The sequence below is a fragment of the Choloepus didactylus genome, chromosome 8 (assembly GCF_015220235.1).
Source record: "Choloepus didactylus isolate mChoDid1 chromosome 8, mChoDid1.pri, whole genome shotgun sequence".
Taxonomy (NCBI): domain Eukaryota; kingdom Metazoa; phylum Chordata; class Mammalia; order Pilosa; family Megalonychidae; genus Choloepus; species Choloepus didactylus.
Genome location: NC_051314.1, coordinates 20530032 through 20552542, shown reverse-complemented (window position 1 = coordinate 20552542; position 22511 = coordinate 20530032). Strand labels below are relative to the sequence as shown.

Sequence of the window (22511 nt, the reverse complement as noted above, 5' to 3'; positions counted from 1 at the left end):
GTCCCCACTGCTTCCTGTCATTCCTCTGAAACTGAAGCCACGTGACAGACAGCATTTATTATAGAGCATGTGCCGTTGCTTTTCTTATAGCAGAGAAACATTTCTCTGTGTCCATGCCTTTTCCTACCACCTGCCCTTCACTCACTGTCTGACTTATCTCCTGTGAGCAGCTGCACAGGCCGCCTCTGATTTAGTTAAGTCCTTTCTGAAGATGCCTGTTAGCTGAGTACAAATCTTCAGGAAACCCACACTCCTACCCCTTCTGCAACCAAAGAGTGGGAGGTCAGGGAAATGGACATGAAGCACCATTGCCCCACCTGCTATCACAGATGACCTCCCTCCAGATGAGGAAACACATCCCAGGCAGGTTTCCACAAGTCCTGGAGTCTCGTTGGCAGAAGAAGCTCAGAGAAGAGACGTTCTGTAATGAAGCTGGCATTGGCCCACAGACCAGCCTCCCCCAGGGCGAGGCTGTAACTCATGTGGGATGGAGTCTGTAGGCTCCAGCATGGGATTAGCTAGTGCTCAAGAAATCCCATGGCTTCTTGAGGGACTCTTTCCCCCAAGGGACTTCCCTTAAGGGACTCCTTCAAAAGAAGGTCACTTGGAGGTCCTGAGCAAGAAAGCCATGTTTTATAGAATGAGGCAAGACTAAGACGTGAAACAGTTGAACTTCTCTGAGGAAAGCAAGGCAAAGGCATGAAATGTTACTGAGACAAAACGTCAGAGGTAGAAATCAAAGGCTCCAGCTTCAAGAGGCCTTGAAGGATCTGTTGCTGAGCCCCTTTATAGTTGTATCCCCTTCTATGTTATTCCTCCCACAGGGTCAGTCAAGCTGTGCTTGAACACCTGCATGTGACAGGGAGCTCACTCCCTTTCCAGGCAGCCCACTTGATCTTTGGGCTCTGCCAGTTAGACAATGTTTCTGATATTGAGCTGAACCATGTCTCCCTTTTCCCCTGCTGGTCCCAGTTGTACTGAATGGGAGTCACATGAAACAAGTCCTCTAGCTTGGTGGTTTCCAAATTTGGCTCTGCATCATTTTTAAAATACATTTTCCTGAGCTTAACTCTAGATATGTGGATTCAGTAGCTCTAGGGGGTCATCTCAGTTTGGCCTGAGCTCCATCCATTTCACCCTCCGCTGGAAGAGCTCCTCAATTTGCATTTGCCTTGATGGAAGGAAGCCTTTTCCTTTCCTTCAGTCTTGGTGGGACTGTCATACTGGTCCGCTCCCAGGACAAGCAGTGGAACAATAACTCAAGCCAGGCTAATAAAACTCTTCCCTAGGAATGAGATTTTTGCATAGAGGAGCACGAGGATGAAAGGAAATGGGAGCTGATTTATGCAGACAGAGTGTCCCTGTGTTCCTGCCATCTAGATCCCGGGGTCCTGGCCTTTCTGAGAATCAGTTCCTCACATTTTCCTTTGATTCTGTGAGCCTCCCCACGTATATCCAATAAATCTCTATTTTGCCTGAATTTTGGCCAAAGACTATTTGTTTTTTCTCACAAAGAACTCCATGCAGTACAGAAGGCGTAGGGTGGGGCCTGGATATCTGAAAATCATTCTTAAGGGCATAGTTTTTTGATCAGTCATTTGGGGACCATGATTTTAGCCCATTCTCACTGTTTTACATTGGAGGAAACTGAGGCCCAGAGAGGAGAACATCTCCCTCAGAATCCCACAGCATCAGCAGAGTTCTTTAGAAAGAGAGAGAGAAGAGAGAAGGCAGGAAGAAACATCACCCATCAAATTTCTCCCCACACCCCTTGTCACTCAAAGACATTTCCCCCCGATTTTCTAGACCTGGTTTCTGAGGGTGAGGCTCTCCCCAAGACTCCACTGGGGCGGAGGGAACAACCCTTGGCTGTTTTCTCCCTTTCCTCCTCTCTCGTCCAGAGAGCAGGGTCGGAAGCAGCAGAGGCGTCGGGCCTGTGGATTGGATGGCGCGAGGACCTCACGGAGAGGGGTCAGCACTTGAAAAATTCCTCAAGTCGAAGGGCTTGGGGCTTGGGTGCCGCACAAGGCCTCACTGTGTGTCCTCATTGTCTTCCTGATAAAAGGGGCCGGGCCTGGGAAACGGAGCCGGTCTCCAGGCGACTGGGCAGGCTGCTGGGGAATGCCCAGGGCCCCCCCTCCGCCGGGCACCAGGGCCAGGCAAAGCCCAGGGGAGGGGGAGGCGCAGGGGGCAGGGCAGGAGCCAGAGGGAGAGAGAGAGGGGGCCGGAGCCGGGCCAGGTGGTGCTTGAGTGGATGAATGAAGCAAGTGGGAAGGTGACAAAATCCCTATCCCCTCCCACCTCTGACACCCTCAACATGGAAGAGGCAGGGCCTGCCCTTGTTTGAGGAGTCCTAGGGGTACAGGGAGCAGTGGGGGGAGACGTTAGGATTTTGTTCCCCAGAGCCAAGTGTTTTAAACAGAGAGGTGTGTGTCTCCGCTTTAAGCCCCTCAACCAACTCCAGGAGGAAGGGACCGAGTCGGCACCCCCAGCCCTAGTCTGCCAGCATCTCGAGACCCCTCCTCCAGGCCTCTGGAAGGCAGCCCTTGGGACAGTCAGCGGAACTGAGAAGCAGGCCAAGTGCCTTCCTTCCCCTTGGCTCCCAGCAGGATCATATTCAAGAGCAATTAGTAATCGCAATTAACTGTTAATACGTTCCTGCTTCAGTGCCTGTTATCACAGGCTAAGCCTGGTACCAGCCCCACCCACAGGATTACCGCTAATCTTCACAGTAACCCCCCGAAAGGAAGAGCTGCCACTCGCCAGCTTTGTGACTGAGGAATGTGAGGTTCCGAATTTGACTTCCCCAAGGTCAGGTAACTAAGAGGGAGGGCAGGGGACCAGCGGCGGCAGCACCCAGGCCGGCTGGCTTGAGGCTCTGGCCACTCTGCTTTGCTTCCTCCCCTCTGTGAACTAATGGGATTCACCACAGACATGGAAAATTGATCTCTGAGAATGGGGTCAATGGCAGGGGGCCTGGGTTGGCCTCTCACTGGCCTGATGTGAGCAGAACCAGTTGTGGTGAGCCCCCATAGGTAGGGTTGCCAGGGAAAATGCCAGCTAAACTTGAATTTCAGATAAACAATGAATAATTTTATACCATAAGTCTGTTCCAAATGCTGCATGGGACATACTTATACTGAGTTGTTTAACCACCAATGTATTCTTATTTACTAAATCTGGCAATGCGACCTATAAACCACGGTTGGTGATGCTAGCTCTGAGTTTACATCCCTGCAGACGGCCAGTGGGAACCAGCAAGTCTTGGCCCCTGTGGGCCTGTTGTTAGCAGGACGTGCCAAAAGGACCCGGAGTCTTCGTACCTTCAGTCAAAGCAGCCCTGAGCAGTCTGGCTCCTGGGTGGAAGCTGGAAGTTTCAGCCAATCCTGCTGGGGGTTCCAGAATTCCAGGCCTGCGGAGTGTTTTTTGAGAAAGACTCTCCTCCAGGGCATCCTTAATCCTGAACACTCCCTTAATAAATAATGACAGCATTTGGCAAGAGCATCCACTGATTCATTAATTAACTCATTTGTTTATCCTTACCTGACCAGTGCCAGGCACTGTGTTAGGCTCTCTGAGGATGTGGTGGTTAAACAAGGGAGGCATAAGCTCTGCCCTCGTGGAGCTTTTACTCCAGCACAGGACCCAGTCTCAGGTCAAGAAACCATACGTATGCAACTGCACGTTGAGAAATGCCCATGAAGGAAAGGAACGAGGTGCTCTTGCTGGTCAGTGAGGTTAGTGGCATAATGAAGCTGGTGGCATTATGATCCCCACTTTACAGACAAGGAAACTGAGGCTCAGAACGGTGAAGCAGCTTGGCCAAGACCACAGAGCTGAGATGTCAGCCCCATTTCCTCTGCTGCCAGCCCTGAATTTTCTGCATTTTATCTTTGTTCCTATTTTACCTCTCTTGGGAAACATGTCTGACATGTGTTAGGAAATCCTTAATTTCTTAACTATCAAAACAAAGGGGAAAGAACAGGAAGGACTCAGCCTGAGCTCCCTTGGTGCTTGAAAGAGAAGAAAATGTTCTCCAGGCATCCAAGGGCAATTTCCACAAAAGTTCCAATTTCCAAACCTGAGATCACAAGCGTCCGGAGGGCTATGGAGAACCCCCCTCTCCCTGGCACCCTGCAACTCTGGCTGCCCAGAGGCTCGGCCGGGTGGGGCTGCCTGGCTGGAGGGGGGGGTGCTTTCTTCCCGGGGTGAGGTCACCAGGATACTGGGCTTGGCGGCCAAGCTGTAACATTGTAACATGGAGTCCTGCCACCTCACTCCCCCTCACTGCTCTCAGATGCAGGGCGTGTGTGGGTGTGTGTACACATGAGGCTCCAGAGCCCTGATCCAGGGAGACTGTGCATACATACACACACACACACACACACACACACAGCACAGGAAGGGGGCCTGTGGTCAGGAGGGAGGGAGAAGAACAGCAGAGAGAAATAAGGGTACCCAGGCTCATGGTCAGATGCCCGAGCTGGATCCCGGGCACCACAGCCTACTTGTCAGAGTTTGGGCTGAGAGCCTCAGTTTCCCTTATTTATGAAATGAGAATAGCAATAGTGGCTCATACAATTGTTTGGGGGACTAAGTTAGAGAATCTACAAAAGCCATTCAGCACAATGTCCAGTTATGGAAAAGTGCACAAATGTTCATGATGAAGACATGACCCTATCCTCAAAGGGCTCACGGTTGGTTTGTTGGTCCACCCAGTCATGCATTCGACCAATGTTGCCCAGCACTTACCACGCGCCAAGCTTGTAAACCCTTAGCAGTGGAGAGCAGGAGGTGTGGCACCATCAGCAATGCCTTCTAAGAAACTAGCGGGGTCCCAGGGCCAGCCAAGCCACTTTCCTGTTTTGGTTCCTTGAGCAGCCATGTGTCCCCTCCATGCTAATTTCGTAGATTCTCTAACTTAGTCCCCCAAACAATTGTATGAGCCACTATTGCTATTCTCATTTCATAAATAAGGGAAACTGAGGCTCACATCACAGGTCAGCCAGGCAGGAGGCACCAGTGAGCAGTGGTGTGCTGGTAAATGACTAAAAACCAGCTCTCGGGGGGAAATAAACACCCTGATTTATATATAGCGCTCACCAATTTCTATAGTGTAAATGCTCCCACCTTGGCCATCGTAACTTTCTGTTGGATTATGAGGTGAGGGGGAAAAGGAGGATTTTAGAATGTTGCCAAGGCCATTCCTCAGTTTCATTGTCACACCCCAAACTTTGTCATTACCAATAACTCACCAACTCCAAAATCTCTTATTTACAACAAGCATTTCATATGCATCTATTATCTACCAGCCCTATTCCAGGCACCAGGACACAAAAACAGCATCTAAGAATCAATGGGGCATAAGTGGGGACCCGATACAGCATGGTAACTCTCAGTGAATCTGGAAATGAACCAGGTGCTTATTAATGGGTATCATTAGGCATTATTCAGTCAACTGGTGTCGTCTGATATACTCCAGGCTGGACGGATGGTAGCCGAAGGGTGTTTCAAACAAAGGATACTCCTTTCGGCTCCTCCCCAACCATCAGAAGAAGAAAAGAAACCGTAGGGAAGGGTGGGGAATAAAAGGAAAGGTAACAATAGATCATTATTGAAATGGAATAGCAGGCATTCTGTGGAACAAGGCCACGAGGGAGATAAGAGGAGCGGAGAGCCAGGGTTCCAGAGGCTGAGCTGCTTCTGTGTCTGACCCCAGCCTCCCCTGCCAGTCCACTGCTGGCTCCGGAGAACTAGTAGAATTCTTGTAAAGAGCAGGGAGGCACACCTCCTCCCTAACCTGACCACGGACTTTTTTTTTTTTTGTCTTAAATGTTTTGATTTTGCAAATCAGACCTGTTCGACAGGTACCCTCTGTGGGCTTTGGGAAAACATTTTGCCTATTTTTTTCTAAACAATCTCCAACAGTAGCCATACGGTTACATATTGGAAACAAAAAGAGCCAAGATTTTATGCATAAGTGAATAAAAACAGAGACCCCTCAACTGTATGTTCTTCCCTGCTGACCTCTCAGGTACGGTGAGTTTCAGGTACTGCATGCCTATAAAAAGTTATGCTGATGGCACTGAGTATTGGAGGGAACAATGACATGTTAATTGCATGCTTACTGTGTGTTGAGATACAAGTATATAAAGAAGAGAAAGAAGACATAGGCCTTGTTCTTGTGAAAGTAACAGCCACGCAACAGATAATTATAATAGTGTGATATATGCTGAAATATGTTCTCAGTTACACAAGGGAGGTGGCAATTAGTACTCTTGGCAGGGTGGGATGTGTCAGGGAAGCCTTCCCAAAAGAGACAACACCTGAGTAGGTTTTTAAGAAACAACGAGAAAGTGAAGGGTGTTCCAGGGAGCAGGGAACAGAATGTGCTAAGGCAGAAAGGTGTGTTTGAGAAATACAAGTTGTTTGCTATTGTTGCAGAATAAACATAAAAGCAGGAAGTGGGGCTGGAGACCAAACTAGAGGGAGGACAGACGTGCTTACAATTTAGAATTTAATTTGAGGCCCTTGAGGTACCACAAAGTTATAAAAGTGGGTGGGTGGGTGGGTACGGGTGGGAGCGAACTCTGGGAGTAATATGGAGGATGACCAGGTGAGGTCCAGATCAGAAGCCCAAGACCAGTGAAGCTCCTGGAAAATTTTAGGCAAGAGATGAGGGTCTGAACTAGGGGACAGGTACTAGAGTGGAGAAAATGGAGCTAGAAATCCATTTTTAACTCTTTTCCCTTGTTGTTCACAAGATTGGCTCATCTCCCTCCATCCCAGAGGACAGCATCAACTTTAGTTCAGACCTATAAGCTAGGTCTTTCCAGGTGGGCTGGCCAAAGTCACCCCAACACCCAAGCCATAGCCAGATGCACCTCCCTAGTAGGAGGTGGTACCCTAAAATGCTGGGCCATGATTGCTTCTCCCCTCTATTTGTCCTCAGAGATGAAAAGTCTTCCTTCCTAGTGGGTACTGGTCATTATCAGACTGTCTTTTGAAGACTCAGGCTGGTTCAGAGACTCTGCAAGGACGGAAAGAGAGTGGTGTTTCCTGCAACTCTCTGCAAAGAAACCTGATTCTGCAGGAAGGTCCTGGAGCAGGGATGGGAAGGTAGAGAACTGTCTGGGGCTGAGAAGGGTAGAAAAGCAGCATTGCCCCGGGTGGGTTCACTCGAAGTCCAGACAGTGGGTCTGTTCCCCACTTCATTACCATCCCAAAGGGGGAAGAATGGGGCTGTGAGAGCTGGCTTCTCCCTTTCGAGGACTTCTTGCTTCCTTTCCAGAAACAGTTCTCACAAAGGAAGCATGCTGGGGAGAGCGCTGACCCGGAGCAGCCCCGGGCTCTGCCAAAGCCTCCCGGGGACTGTGGGTCTGGTGTGCCACCTGCTGGCTGCTCCTGGTACAGGGACAGGCAGCCTTTGGGAATTGTGCAGGGAACAACTGGGATGCCACGGTGGGCAGTATCAACCTGGAGAAAGCTGGCAATCAGTGTACTAAGATTCAGAGAGGTTAAGAAATTAGCAAAGTATCCAGGATGGAATTCTATATGAGCTGCTGATGTGTCTGTGTGTAGGAAGTCTCTGTCACCAACACTCAAGGAATGCAGAGCCAACACCCAGGTGAGTTAACGAGTCTCCATTTCTCACTTCTCCCTTTCTTTACTGTCCCCCACAAAGACATGTTCAAGTCCTAACCCCAGTCCTGTAGATGTGAGCTCATTTGTAAAGAGGATCTTTGAAGATCCTATTAGTAAAGGTGAGGCCAAAGAGAATCAAGGTGAGCCTTAACCCAGTATGACTGGAGTCTTTATAAGCAGAGAGCAGGAGACAGATGGCCACGGGACAGAGGTAGAGACTGGGCTGTGCTGAAAAGCCACCACCAGAACGCGGCAGGCTTCAGAGAAACCATGATCCTGCTGACAGCTTGAAATTGTGAGAAAATAAGTTACCACTGTTAAAGACAACCAATTTGTGGTCTCCGCCACAGTGAGCATACGAGGCATGACTGAAATACCCTGGGAGAAACTCCGCTGGCCACAAGTGTGCCCCCCACCAGTGCGTACAACTTAAAATTCCTTTGGATTAGAAACATTGAAGATCAAAGTCAAAATTCAAATATAACTTGGCTGAGGCCATTCATTGTATTTCAACTTCATTTTTTTTGGGTCCCTACACTTTTCTATACACCATATAGGAAATGAGGGTAAAAGATTAATAAGACCCAACTAAACCACCTGGAAGCCAGCAAGGGAGAGTGACCCATGGAAAACTCTAGCACAAAGGGGTAAATCCTATTCTAGCTTTCCCAATATTGGGCATGAAGAGATTAAATAAGCATGCCTATGACAGCCTGATGTCAAGAAGATGATTAACATTGCACAAGAAGGGTCATAATAGCCTGTAATTGTAATAGACTCTTAAATAGCACATACTCTACCAGACACATTCTAAGCACCTTACAAATATTAACCCAGATGTTAACCTGAATTACATATATTAATTCTATAATATCATCCCCATATAAATGCAGTAACTTGCACTTAAAAGTCACATAGCTATTACAGTTAGAGAAAGGATTTGAACACAGACAACCTTGCCCCAAAGTTTGCAGTCTTTTAAAATTAATTTTAATTTACAAATACTCTATACTCACCAAGTAAAAACTCTCCCTTCCCCTCTCCCCTCATCTTTTGATAACCTTTAATCTACTTTCTGTCTCTGTGAATTTGCTATTCCTAGATATATCGCTGACACCATACAATATTTGTCCTTATGTGCCTAGCTTACTTCACTGAGCATAACGTTTTCAAGGTTCATCCACATTGCAGCATGTTTAAGAACTTTATTCCTCTTTATGGCCAAATAATATTCCATTGCATGTGTGTACCACATTTCGTTTATCTGTTAATTTGTTGATGGACATTTGGGTTGTTTCCACCTATTGGCTATTGTGCATAATATTGCTATAAACATTGGTGTACCAGTATCTGTTTTGGACTTGCACTTTCTTTGGTTATATACCTAGGAGTGGAATTGCTGGGTCATATGGTAATTCCACATTTAGCTACCGCTTTTGACATTAGCTGTACTATTTTACATTCCCATCAATAAGACACTAGAACTTTGATTTCTCCCCATCCTCTCCAATACTTGTTATCTTCTCCAACATGTTTCTGTTTTTTTCATAACAGCTGTGCTTGTGGGTGTGAAGTGGTATCTCAATGGGGTTTTGATTTGCAGTCCCCTAATGACTAATGATGTAGAGCATATATTCAAACATTCAGATATGACTATTCAAATATTCAAAATACACTTATGTCTAGTTAAATCTTTTGCCAATTTTTAAATTAGGTTGTTTGTCTCTCTTGGTGCATTGTAAAGTTTCTTTATGTATTTTGGATATTGAACCCTTATCAGATATATGGTTTGCAACCATTTTCTCCCATTCTGAAGGTTGTCTTTTCACTTTCTTGATAATATCTTTGAGGCACAAAAGTTTTTAATTTTGATGAAGTCAAATCCATCGATTGTTTCTCTTGTTGTCTGTGCATTTGATGTCACATCTAAGAACTCACTGCAGAATCCCAGGTCATGAAGATTTGCTCTTATGTTATCTTCTAAGAGCTTTATGGTTTAGCTCTTATATTTAGGTCATTGATGCATTTTGAGTTAATTTTTGTATATGATGTGAGGTAGGGATACAACTTCATTCTTTTGCATGTGAATATCTAGTTTTCCCAACACTATTTATTGAAGAAACTATTCTTTCCCCATTGCATGTAGCTGGCACCCTTCTCAAAAATCAAATGACCATAGATACATGGGTCTAGATCTGGACTTTCAATTCTATTCCACTGGTCTATTTGTCTATACTTATGTCAGTAACACACTTCAAAAAAAATTACTGTAGATTTGTAGTTAAGTTTTGAAATTGGGAACTGTGAAACCTTCAGTTTTGTTCTTCTTCAAGATTTTTTAGCTGTTTGGGGTTCCTTCACATTCCATATAAATTTGAGGATTGACTTTTTTATTTCTGCAATAAAGGTAGCTGGAATTTTGATAAGGATTGCTTTAGGTAGTGTTGACATCTTAGCATTATTAAGTCTTTCAATCCATGAACATGGGATGTCTTTCCTTTTATTTAGATATTCTTTAATTTCTTTCAGCAGTTTATTATTTTCAGTGTACAAATCTTGTACATACTTAGTCAAAATTTTTTCTAGATATTTTATTCTTTTACTATTATAAATGAAATTATTTCCTTAATTTCCTCTTTGGATTGTTCATTGCTAATTTATAATTATAATTTATAATACAATTGATTTTTCCTTGTAGAACTTGACCCCCACCACTTTTGAACTCATTTATTAGCTTTAGTAGTTTTCTTGTAGTTCTTTTGGATTTTCCACATATAAGATCATGCCACCTTTAAATAGACACAGTTTTATTTCTTCCTTTCCAATTTGGATACCTTTTATTTCCTTTCCATGCCTAATTGCTCTGGCTAGAACATCTACTATAATATTGAATAGCAGTGGTAAAAATGGGCATTCTTATCTTGTTCTTGATCTTAGGGGGAAAACTCTAAGTTTTTCACCATCAAGTGTGATATTAGCTGTGGGGTTTTCAAATATGTTCTTCATCATGTTGATAAATTTCCATTCTCCTTCTAGTTTTCTGTGTATTTTTATCAAGGAAGGGTACCGGATTTTGTCAAATGTCTTTTCTGCATCTATTGTGATAATTGTGTGCTTTTCCCCTTTGTTCTATTTGTGTAGTTTATTATATTGATTGATATGTAACTTGACTAGCCCTTGCTTTCCTGGGATTAGTCCCACTTGATCATTCTGAATAATTCTTTTAAAGTGCTGTTATATTTGGTTTTTTAGTATTTTGTTAAAGACTTTTGCATCTATATTTATATGGGATATTTGTCTGTAATTTTCTTTTCTTGTGGTGTCTTTATCAGGCTTTAGTATAGGGGTAATGCTGGCCTCAAAGAATGAATTAGGAAGTGTTCCATATACTTGAATTCTTTGAAAGAATTTGAGAAGGATTTGTGTCAATTCTTCTTTAAATGTTTTGTAGAATTCACCAGTGAATCCATCTGGTCCTAGACTTTTCTTTGGTGGAAAGTATTTGATTATTGGTTCAATCTCTATATGTATTATAGTCTTTTGAGGTTCTCTATTTCTTCTTGACTGTGTTTTTCTAAGAAATTTCCATTTCATTTAGATTGTATAATTTGTTGGTGTACAATTGTTCATAGTATTCCCTTATAATCCTTTTTATTTCTGCAAGGGCAGTAGTGATGTCACCATTTTAATTTCTTTTACTTATTTGCATCTTTTCTCTTTTTTTCTTTGTTAGTCTAAGTAAAGGTTTGCCAATTCTATTGATTTTTTCAAGGAAGCAACTTTTAGTTCTCTGGATTCTCTCCATTGTTTTTCTATTCTCTATGTCATTTATCTCTACTCTAATCTTAAGTATTTCCTTCCTTCTGCTAACTTTAGGTTTGCATTGTTCTTTTTCTAGGTCCTCAAGATATAAAGCTAGACTATAAATTTGAGGTCTTTCTTCTTTTTTAATGCACATATTCATAGCTATTCATATGCCTCTGAATACTGCCTTCATGGCATTATATATGTTTTGGTATGCTGTACTTTTTTTTTTCTTCATTCATCTCTAAGTAATTTCTTCTTTAAGCTATTGATTGTTTAAGAGTGTGTTGTTTAATTTTCACATATTTGTAACTTTTCCAGCTTTCCTTTTATTATTGATGTCTAGCTTCATTCCTTTGTGGTCAGAGAAGTTATTTTATATTATTTCAATATTATAAAAGTTATGCTCTAAGGTACAGTCTATTCTGAAGAATGATCCATGTGCACTTGAAAAGAATGTGTATTCTGCTTTTGTTGGGGGAAGTGTTCTATATATGCCTGTTAGATCTTGTTGGTTTATGGTGTTATTCAAGTTCCCTATTTCCTTGTTGATCTTCTGTCTAGATGTTCTTCCCAGTATTGAAAGTGTTGCTTTGAAATCTCCCTACTATTGTATAACTGTCTATTTCTCCCTTCAATTCTGTCAACGTTCACTTCATATATTTTGGGTCCCTCCTTTTAGTTGCATACATATTTTTAATTGTTATAACTTCTTTATGAATTGACCCTTAAATCAATATATAATGTTATTCTTTGTCTCTTGTAACAGTTTTTTATTTAAAGTCTATTTTTTCCTCATAGTATAGTCAGCCCAGCTCTCTTTAGTTTACTATTTTTACATTTTTCCATCTTTTCACTTTCATCCTGTTTGTGTCTTTGGATCTAAGATGAATCTCCTGTAACAGCATATAGTTGGGTCATGCTTCTTTATCTATTATGCTAATATCTGCCTTTTGATTGGAAAGTTTAATCCATTTACATTTAAGATAATTACTGATGAGTTATGACTTACTTCTATCATTTTGCTAATTGTTTTTTCTATGTCTTCTATACCTATTTTGTCCCTCCTTTCCTCCATTAATGCCTTTCTTTTGGTTTAGATTATCTGTTGAAATGAGCTATTTTGAATCACTTCTCATTTACTTTTGGGTAGATTTTTTTAGATATTTTCTTTACCACAGAGATTGCATTTAACATATAAAATCTATTAAAATTTAATTTTATTGATACCAAATTAAATTCATTAGCCTAAACACACTCTACTCTTTTATCCCTTTCTCCTTCCTTTTATATTGGTCTTGTCACAAATTACATCTTTATACATTGTGTTCCCAGTAACAAAGGTTTATGATTGTTTTTGGTGTGTTTGAAATTTGAGCCATATAAGAAGTAAAAGAGAGTGTTACAAATGAAAAATGCAATAATACTGCTATTTGTATTTACCATACAGGTACCTAAGTTGAAGGTCTTTATTTCTTCATACCAGCTTTGAATTATTGTCTAGTTCCTTTTCTTTTCGACATAGAGGACTGCCTTTAGCATTTCTTGTAAGGCAGGTCTACTGGAATGAACTCCTTCAGCTTTTATTTACCTGGAAATGTCTTAATTTATCCATGATTTTTGAAGAACAATTTTGCTGGACATATTATCCTTGGTTGACATTTTTTTTTTCTTTCAGCACTTTAAATATGTCTTCCTACTGCCTTCTTGCCTTCAGAGCTTTTAATAAGAAATTGATGTTAATCTTGTGAAGGATCCCTTGTATGCGACACATCACTTCTCTCTTGCTGTTTTCAAGATTCTCTCTTCGCTTTTAAGTTTTGATAATTTAACTATAATGTGTCTTAGTGTGGCTCTCTTTGAGTTTATACTTCTTGGAGTTCATTCAGATTCTTGTATTTACATATTTGTATCTTTCACCAGATTTGGGAAGTTTTCAGCCATTATTTTTTTCAAAAATTTTTTTCTGCTCCCTTTTCTCTCTCTTCTTCTTTAGGAATTCCTGTGATATGTATCCCCATATGGTGTCCCACAGTTTCCTCAGGCTCTGTTCATTTCTTTTCATTCTTTTTTTCTTTCTGATCCTCAGACTGGATAATATCAATCATCTTATCTTCAAGTTCACTGACCCTTTCCTCTGCTTGTTGCAATTTGCTGTTGAACCCTTCTATTGAATTTTTCATTTCAGTTATTATATTTTCAGCTCCAGAATTTCTATTTAGTTCCTTTATAATTTCTCTCTCATTAATGAAATTCTCATTTTTTTCATATAATGTTTTTTGAATTTCCTTTGCTTCTTTGTCCATGTTTTCCATTAGTTCATTGATCCTTTTTAAGAGAGTTGATCTAAGATCTTTGATTAGTAATTCCAGCAACTGGGCTTCCTCTGGGATAGTTTCTATCAAATTCTTTTTATTCTGTGACAGGGCCATACTTTTTAACTCCTTGTATGTTTTGTAATATTTTGTTGAGAACTGGACATTTGGAGTATTATGTTGCAGTCACTCTGGAAATCTAATTTGCCCACTCCTCAGTCCACCAGGCCGAGGGAAAAAATGAGAAAGAACAAAGAAAAAAAGGAAAGAAAGCAAAAGAGAGAAGTAAAACTACAGAAAAAAACTGATACCAGTGCTCTGCCTCTACAAATCTCTTGGTAAATGCTGGTGGGAAGTCTGACGTTGCTACTTGTCAAAGCTAAAATTGAGGCCAGCATATAAGCTGGTCCCTCAGGGATCTGTCAGGCCAAAAAACACACAAAAAATAGAAAAATACAAAATCATCTATTGGCTCTATATGTACCAATAGTACCCAAACGAGGCCTGAAACCAAGGCTATCATTGGTGGTGGCCCTTCAAGTGTCTGGCAGATCAAGAAACACACCCAAAAAAACAAAAACAGTAAAATATAAAAGAAAGAAAACCAACCATAATGTCCTGATAGATGCTGGTCAGAGACCAGAAACCTTGCTGCTGAGAAGGCCAAAACTGAGGCTAGTTTCAGTGCTGGTCTTCCGCGATCTGCCAGACCAGGAGACACCCACACCCCCAAATCATAAAACCAGTGAAAATAAGGTGCAATAGCTCTTTATGTCCTGGTGGATACTGGTGGGAGGCTGGAAGTCATTGTTTCCCAGAGGGCCAAAACCAAAGCCAAAGTCCATGCTGGTCCCTCAGGGAACCCCTAAATCAACCTTGACCTCCAACCCCCAACTTTTGCCTGCTCAGGCCCCAGATGGCCACTCCTGGAATCCAAGCCACGTTTCTACAGCTGCCACTGTTTTCACACCTGTGGCTGTGGATTGCCTATTTACACTATCTCCAAAAAGGCTGAAATCTCTGGTAATTCTGTGGTTGTTCTAAATGTCCAATGTGATTACAGGGTTACCACCTAGTTAATTTGGTTTCTTTTTCCAGCTTGTTCCAGTTTGCTAATGCTGTCTTTTTGCAAAACACCAGAAATGGATTGGCTTTTATAAAAAGGGGTTTATTTGGTTACACAGTTACAGTCATAAGGCCATAAAGTGTCCATCAACAAAGGGTGCCTTCACTGGAGAAAGGCCACTGGCATCCAGAAAGCTTCTGTTAGCTGGGAAGGCATGTGACTGGCGTTTGCTTGCTCCCAGGTTGTGTTTCAAAATGGAGTTCTCCAAAATATTGCTCTGTAAGCTGTAGCTCCTTTCTCAGCTCCTAAAAAATGTCACTTTTAGTTGCTCTTGGGGTGTTTGTCCTCTCTTAGCTTCTCTGGAGCAAAAGTCTGCTTTCAAAGGCCATCACCAAAATGTCTGTCTCAGCAACAGCTCCTCTCTCAGCTCCTGTGCATTCTTCAAAGTGTCCCTCTTGGCTGTAGCAAGCTTGCCCCTTTTGTCTGAGCTTATGTAGTGCTCTAGAAAACTAATCAAGGCCCATGCTGAATGGGCGGGGTCACACCTCCATGGAAATCATCCAATCAGAGTTATCTACAGTTGGGCGGGTCATATCTCCATGGAAACACTCAAAGAATTACTATCTAATCAACACTAATACATCTGCCCACACAAGATTGCATCAAAGATAATGGCATTTTGGGGGACACAATACATTCAAACTGGCACACAGCTCATTCATTTTTCTGCTGGAGGGAGTGAACTGTAACACCTCCTATTCTAACATTTTGTGTCCCAAGTCTGTAATCTTAACTGTTGCACCACACTGCCATTATTTTTTAGCTCAATCTCCATGCATGAAGTAACTTTGCTGATGAATAGGATTTTAATTACTCCCTCCATCACCGTAACACAGGAAACCCTGACTGAGCTAGGTATAATACAGTCAGCAGAGAACACTCAAAATCCAGGTCGAGTGTTGGGTTAAAGGGAGAGAGAGCACCATAAATGTCATGCAGCCATATTGATTATCAGGTGGAATGGGAAGCGCATTGTAAAAGGGAAGAATTCCTGGAAGCAACACCCCTGCAGAAATCAACCCCTAAACTTAGAACTTTAAGATGGTGCTTTATATAAACAAATAAGCAGAGATAAACAAGACTTCATATTTTCATATTAACAACCTTCAAGCAAGAAGCTGACATCCCCACACCAAAGATGATTCACACTGGATCATAACGGGCAATTCACATGACCACCTTAAAATGAAGTGATTTCTCAGCAGGAAAGTGAAGGCTGACATCTAGACCAGCCGAACAGACTTTAACATGGGCTATATATTGCATATGGAGTATAAACTATACATAGATCCCATTCCATAGTATAGGCTCAAGCATTCCCAACCTGTTATGTGTCATCTTTCTAGAGCCCTGAGTTAATCTCTCAAGGAACAAATGTGAGTGTACACGTGCATGTTAGAATACACAGTCATCTGGCATGCTTACTGAATTGGATGCATTAACTGATTCATTTAACCTAATTTTATTGGGTGCCTATTATGTGGCAGCCTTTGAAGCCACATACCTGCAACCTTGTCCTCCAGCCCCAGTGGCCATCCATGAGCCCACTGTCAGAACTGCTCTGGCTCCCACCCATGCACCACTCTTAACCAGACTGGATTGAGAATATGTCTCCACATGTGGCTTTACTCTCTGGACTTCAAATTCTATGTCTGTATGTCTCCCCTTTCTATCAAAAATTGGTGGTGGACACCTATTCCCCAACTACAGCTCCATGTGAGCAGGGACCTGTTCACTACTTTTCCTGAGCACCTAAGGCTATGCCTTGCTCTGAATGGGTGTTCGTTAATGAACCACTGGACAGATGATAATGACACTGGGAGCTCTCCACGAAGTGGTGCTTTGCTTGGGAAGAGGCTGGAGGGCAATGAACGTAGAGCCACATCCAGGTGAGTTAATGAGTCTCACGTTCTCATTTCTCCCCTCCTTTTGTGACTGAGGGGCCAAAAGGAATCTATAAACCAAAGGCCTTTGTTCTCAAGACCTAATTTAAGTGAGGGTATATGAGGCATTGTTGAAAGGTACTAGAGAAACTCCTCTGGCCAAAATTTCTTCCCACCTTTGGTGTAACGAGGACAGGTTTGGAGCCAGATCAACAACAGGTGGAAGAGCTAGGATGCAAACTCAGGAGCTCTGTTCCGAAGGGTTTTGGATAAGGACTCTGGACGTATAGTGGTTTCTTTTATCCTCAAAACAACTCCATTTTTATAGGGGGTGGAGACTGAGGCTAAGAAATTAAGTAACTTGCCAGATGTATTTTGTATTTAAGAATTTTTCCATTTTTAGAAAGGAAATATGGTGCACACACCATATATTACATACCATATTCGGTGGGGTTTGGGCAGCACCCAATACTCAGATACATTACGATGCTTGCAGCAAATCATATGAATAAGCACACTGAGTAGTATAATTAAGACTCTCATAGCTTCACTTATATTCATATCAGGCTCTGCCACCAAATGGGTTACAAAATATTTTCTAATTTTCAGAGCTTTTTGAATTTCAGAATTGCAGGTGAGGGATCGCGGACACGGAAAACTCCTAGAAGACAGTCTGGCACAAAGTAGTTGCTATGGTGCTTGGCACACAGAAGCTACTCAGTAAACACTGGGTTCCTTCCCTCCAGTTGGGCTCTGATACCACCCAAGCCTCTCACAGCTCTTCCCTTCTATTCACCCCTAAGAGGTGAGACAACCACCATCTCATCTCTTATTCCAGAAGATGGCCAAGCACCTAGATTTCTGCTTACCAGTCTGTGTGAGCATCATCGATCACCAACAGGATCCTGGGCCTTTGAACAACAGGTGTGGAGGGACCCAGAGGCTCCATCAGCCCCGAAGGAGCCTGGGAAGCTGGCTTCATGGCACTGGAGAAGGAGCTAAAAAGGCTGGATCCTGGAGAAGAGAAGGAGGCTGCCAAAGGCTGGGGGTGCCTCCTCTCCATGGCTGGGGAGGCGGGGGAGCTGGTGGAGCTGTCTGGACGCTGTAGGTCCGTCATGTAGCCATTAGGCAGGTTGGCCACGAAGCTGCTGTCGGAGAGGCGCCGCCGGAGGAAATTCATGGCTGTGGTTGGAGATGGCTTGTTCCTTCTCGGACTTGTTTAGGTGAGGCGGGGAACACAGGCTGCCCGGGTACCAGGAGGGATCAGGCAGCTTCAGCTATCTTTCCTTACCTGTTGGAAGCAAGCCAACAAACATATTAGTGGAAATGATCTCCACCCTTCAGGGACAAAGAGATATGGCACTTTCCTGCCCTGCTGCTGGTGACAGTGTAAACCGGGAAATTCTTTTGGAAAGCAGTTTGGCAACATGTATTAAGAGTCTTAAAATATGCAAACCCTTTTAACCTACAATTTATATTTCCTGGAATTCTATCCCAAGAAATAGTCTGAATTAAAGAAAAAGCCTCATACATGAATATTTTTATCACAGCATTATTTACACTACCAAAATTCTGGAAAGTATCTCAACATTCAATCACATGATAACAATAAATAAACCACAGCACAGTCACTCAATGAAACCTTTGGTGGCTATTTAAAAAGGTGCTTAAGAAGAGTTTTTAGGAACAGTAAAAATTTTATTTTATAATGTTTGAGAAAATCATGACCCCAAATTCTATGTACAGAACTACTACAAACATGTAAAAGTTGAAATAACAAAACTTTGGAAGCAATAAGATCAAATTTAACAGTGATTATATTTTGGTAATGCAATTGTATGCCTTTGTTTTTCTTCTTCCTTCCATTTATCTGTATTTCCCAGGTTTTCAGAATACATATTTATTGTTTTTCTGAACAGAAAAAAAAAGTTTAAAAAATAAATTAGACTTTTGAAATGAAAATATCTCACTGAGAAAAAAATGATTACTTAAACCATAGAATTGGGTCCCTCTTCTATATTTTAAGATAAGTTTTTATTTTCATTGAAGTAAAATTTACTAAAAGTGAAACGCACAGATCTTAAGTGTATAATTCTCTGAATTTTAATAAATGTATACACTGTGTAAGATCTATCCTATTTCTATCATCCCTCACAGGTATTTGGTGCTCTTTTCTGGTCAATCCACATCCCTTCACAGGCAAACACTCATCTGATGTCTGTTACCATACATTAATTTTACCTGTTCTTGATCATATAATTTAATCATATAATATGTACCCCTTTGTGAATGGTTTTTTTCCTTCAACAGAATAGTATGAGATTCATCTGTGTTGTATGTTATCAGTAGCCATTCTGTTTTTTAACATGGAGAAACATTCCACTGGGTGAATAAACCACAAATTGTTTTTCCTCTCTCCTGTTGATGGGCATTTGTGATGTTTCTAGTTTAATGTTTAGGTCTATTATCCCTCCAAAGTTGATTTTTGAGTGAGGTGTGAGGTAGAGTATGAGGTTATTTTTCCCCCATTCATTTAGCCATTTTGCCAGCACCATTTATTGCTTTGAATTTCTTTGTTGCCTTGTTGGCACCAATGGCCTATATATGTATATTTCTGACTCTTTATTATGCGCCACTGATCTCCTTTTCTATCCTTATATAAACTTTATTACTGTGACTTTAAAGAAAGTCTTAAAATCAGGTAGTGAATCCTCCACCTCAGATTTTCTTTCTCAAGATTGTTTTGGCTATTCTATGTCCTATTTCCATATACATTTTAGAAACAACTTGTATGAAAAAGTCTGTTGGGATACTGTTTGGAACTGCATAGAAACTATAGTTCAATTTAGGTAGACTGACATCTTAAAAATATTGAGTTTTCCATTTCGTGAACATGGTAGATATCTTCATTCATGAAATCTTCTTTAGTTTCTCTTCGAAATGTTTTTATGATTTTCAGTACACAGGTCTTGAATATATCTTGTTGTATTTATTCCTAACCAATTTCTTTTTTGATGGCATTTTAAATAATACTGTTTTCTAAATTTCAATTTCCAATTATTTACTGCTAGTATAATATATTGACCAATTATCTTGTAATCTGCTAAATTCAATTATTCTTTCTAGTAGTTCTTTATAGATTTCTTTGGATTTTCTATTAAAACAATCATGTCATCTGCAAATAGGGACAGCTTTACTACTTTCTTTCCCCTCTTAATGCTGTTTACTTCTTTTACTTCATTTATTATACTAGCTAGGACTTCCAGTACTGAATAGAAATGATAAAAGCAGACATCTTACCCTGTTCCCAATCTTAGGGGGGAATATTTCACCATTAATGTAATAACCATAGGATTTTTGTAAATGTACTTTATCAGATTAAGAAAGTTCCTTTGTATTCTTGGTTGGCCGAGAGTTTTTATGATGAGTAGATGTTGAAATTGTCAAGTGATCTTCTTAATCTACTGAGAGGATTATATGCCTTTTAAAAATCATTTATTCACTTAATATGCTGAAATGCGTTAACTGATTTTCTAATGTTAAATCAAACTTGCATGCCTTGGATAAACCCTACTCAGTCATAATGAACTATCCCTTTAAAGGCATGTATATATAAATATTACGTATCAAATCTGATAATGTTTTGTTCAGCATTTTTGCATCCATGTTCATGAGGGAATATTGGTTTGCAATGTTCTTTTATGGTAATGTCTTTGGCAGGTTTTGGCATCAGGGCAATGTTGACCTCACAAAATAATGTTGGGAAGTGTTCCCTCCTTTTCTATTTTCTGAAAGAGTTTATGTAATATTGGCAAGAAGATGCCAGTTTCCCCACAGAAAGGGGTGTGGCCTTGGGAAAGGGGGCTTTCTTTGGGTGACAGCAAGTCACACAGAGAGACTTAGCTGATACATGTCAACCTCTAACAATCCTAAAGCCAGGAAAATGCATGTTTCAGTCCTGGAAGGGGGAGATCAGGTGGCACACCACGGCATCTACTAACTCCAGGAAATAATAGTTTCCACTTATTTCACACGATAAGCTTTGGAAGCAGCTCCTCCAGGATTCTGCTGGGACCCTTTTCCAGGAATGGTTATGAGATGAACTCCACTCCTGCATATTTTCTCAAGGCAGTAACTGATACCAATTATCCTCCTTATGCACCACCCATTCTAGAGACACTCACCCTCAGCTAGCAACTCTGCTGTTTTATGCAGCTTAGTGGTAGAGTCACTCAGACCCTTGATCCTAAGGAGTTTGAGTTACCTTGTATTTATTCTCAGGCCATGGCTTCTGCACTTACCTGTTTACCATCAAAATTAGGATAGTACCAAGAAATACCCAACTGTATCACCTGGAAGCACGCATGTTACCTGCCCCCTTGTATAAAACAGCATCCCTATCTCTTCCTGATGTTTAGGCTCAATTATTCCTGCCAAGATGGAAACTCCCATAGTGGCCTGCTAGTCTCTTTACCCTAAGAGTCCACAGTGATGTGGTGTCAACTAACTTAAGGTCCTTTAGGATTCTTGCTGTATCCTCTGGTTGAAGCATTCCTTCTCTTGGAAATAGGACATTTAAACCTGTAGAGCCTAGAGTTGCAGAGATGGGGCACACAAACTCCTCAAGTGTGTCACTGTGGATGACAGTGAGCAAGTCCATTCCTTCAGAGTCAAACTTAATCTGATGGCAGGACAAGGCAGGGATGAGAGGGGTTATGATGAAGAAGTCCATAGGAAAAGAAGAGTAGGAAGACTCTTCGGGCTAGAATCCAGTAGACCAGTTGGTGCATAGCCCTGTACTGGCACACTGCTGGCACTAGAGGGCAGCAGTGACCACACCAGACAAAAACATAACGAAAAGCAAACAAATAAGCACTTTATAAGGCAACTTTGCAAGCTTCTCGGAGGCTGCAGCATAAAGGAAGGCTTCATTGAAAAGGTAAGAAAATAAGAGATTGGAGACTTAGACTTGTTGGTGGAGCCAGAGGTCAGAAGTAAGGTGCAAATCAAAGGGAGACAGTTTTGCATGAAAGCAGGAAGAGCTCTGGAAGAACAAATTGCCCCACAGTGGAATCAGCTACTTTGTGAAAAGATGAGCAGTGGATCGGCTTGGGCAGGAGCCTGGACACCTCTACTCAGGAATTTCACAGACACCCTAGAATCATTTCCTCACTCATCTCCAGATGAGTTTATGCTCCTGGTTTCCTCACTTTCCGGAACAGTACCACTATCCATCCACTTACTTAGGCCCCAAAACGGAGTCTTATACTTTGCACCTCCTTAACTCTCATTGGTTTCAGCCACACAGATCCTGTTGATTCTGTCTCCCCAAACATCTCTAATCATCAGTCTCTCCTTTCCATCTTTTCTACCAAAGTCTTGGTTCAGATGCTGCTAAATATCTCTCCCTGCTCTACTGCAACAGCTTCCTCTCTGGCCTTCTTGCCTCCAGTCTCTCCCATTCAATCCACTCTCCAAAGAGCAGCCAGAATGAATTTTCTAAAATACACTCTGTGCAGATCAAAGCCCCTCATTGGAGTCCAACAACTTTCAAGACAAAAGACACAGTGACATGATGTGGTCGCTGCGGTTCTCTTCAATGCCTTCCTTGCTCCTCTGCAAGGCCATGCAGAATGTCTTGGAGCCCTTTCCACGAGTCATACTATACCATAGCTCCACATTGTTTTCATGCTTTCCTCTCTGCCTGCAACACTCCCCACCCCTTATTCCCTTCCTCTT

At 41.9% G+C, this 22511-nt stretch overlaps 1 protein-coding gene across 2 annotated transcripts in view; it reads right to left on the bottom strand.

Moving 5' to 3' along the window:
• SYN3 (synapsin III) overlaps window positions 1-22511 on the bottom strand; it is a 467769-nt gene that overhangs the window by 415029 nt on the left and 30229 nt on the right. For both annotated transcript variants that reach the window (XM_037847793.1, XM_037847792.1), the window contains exon 2: window positions 17642-18063. In XM_037847793.1, the coding sequence (XP_037703721.1) occupies window positions 17642-17952 (311 nt within the window). In that variant the 5' untranslated portion in view covers window positions 17953-18063. The remainder of the gene's footprint in view (window positions 1-17641; window positions 18064-22511) is intronic.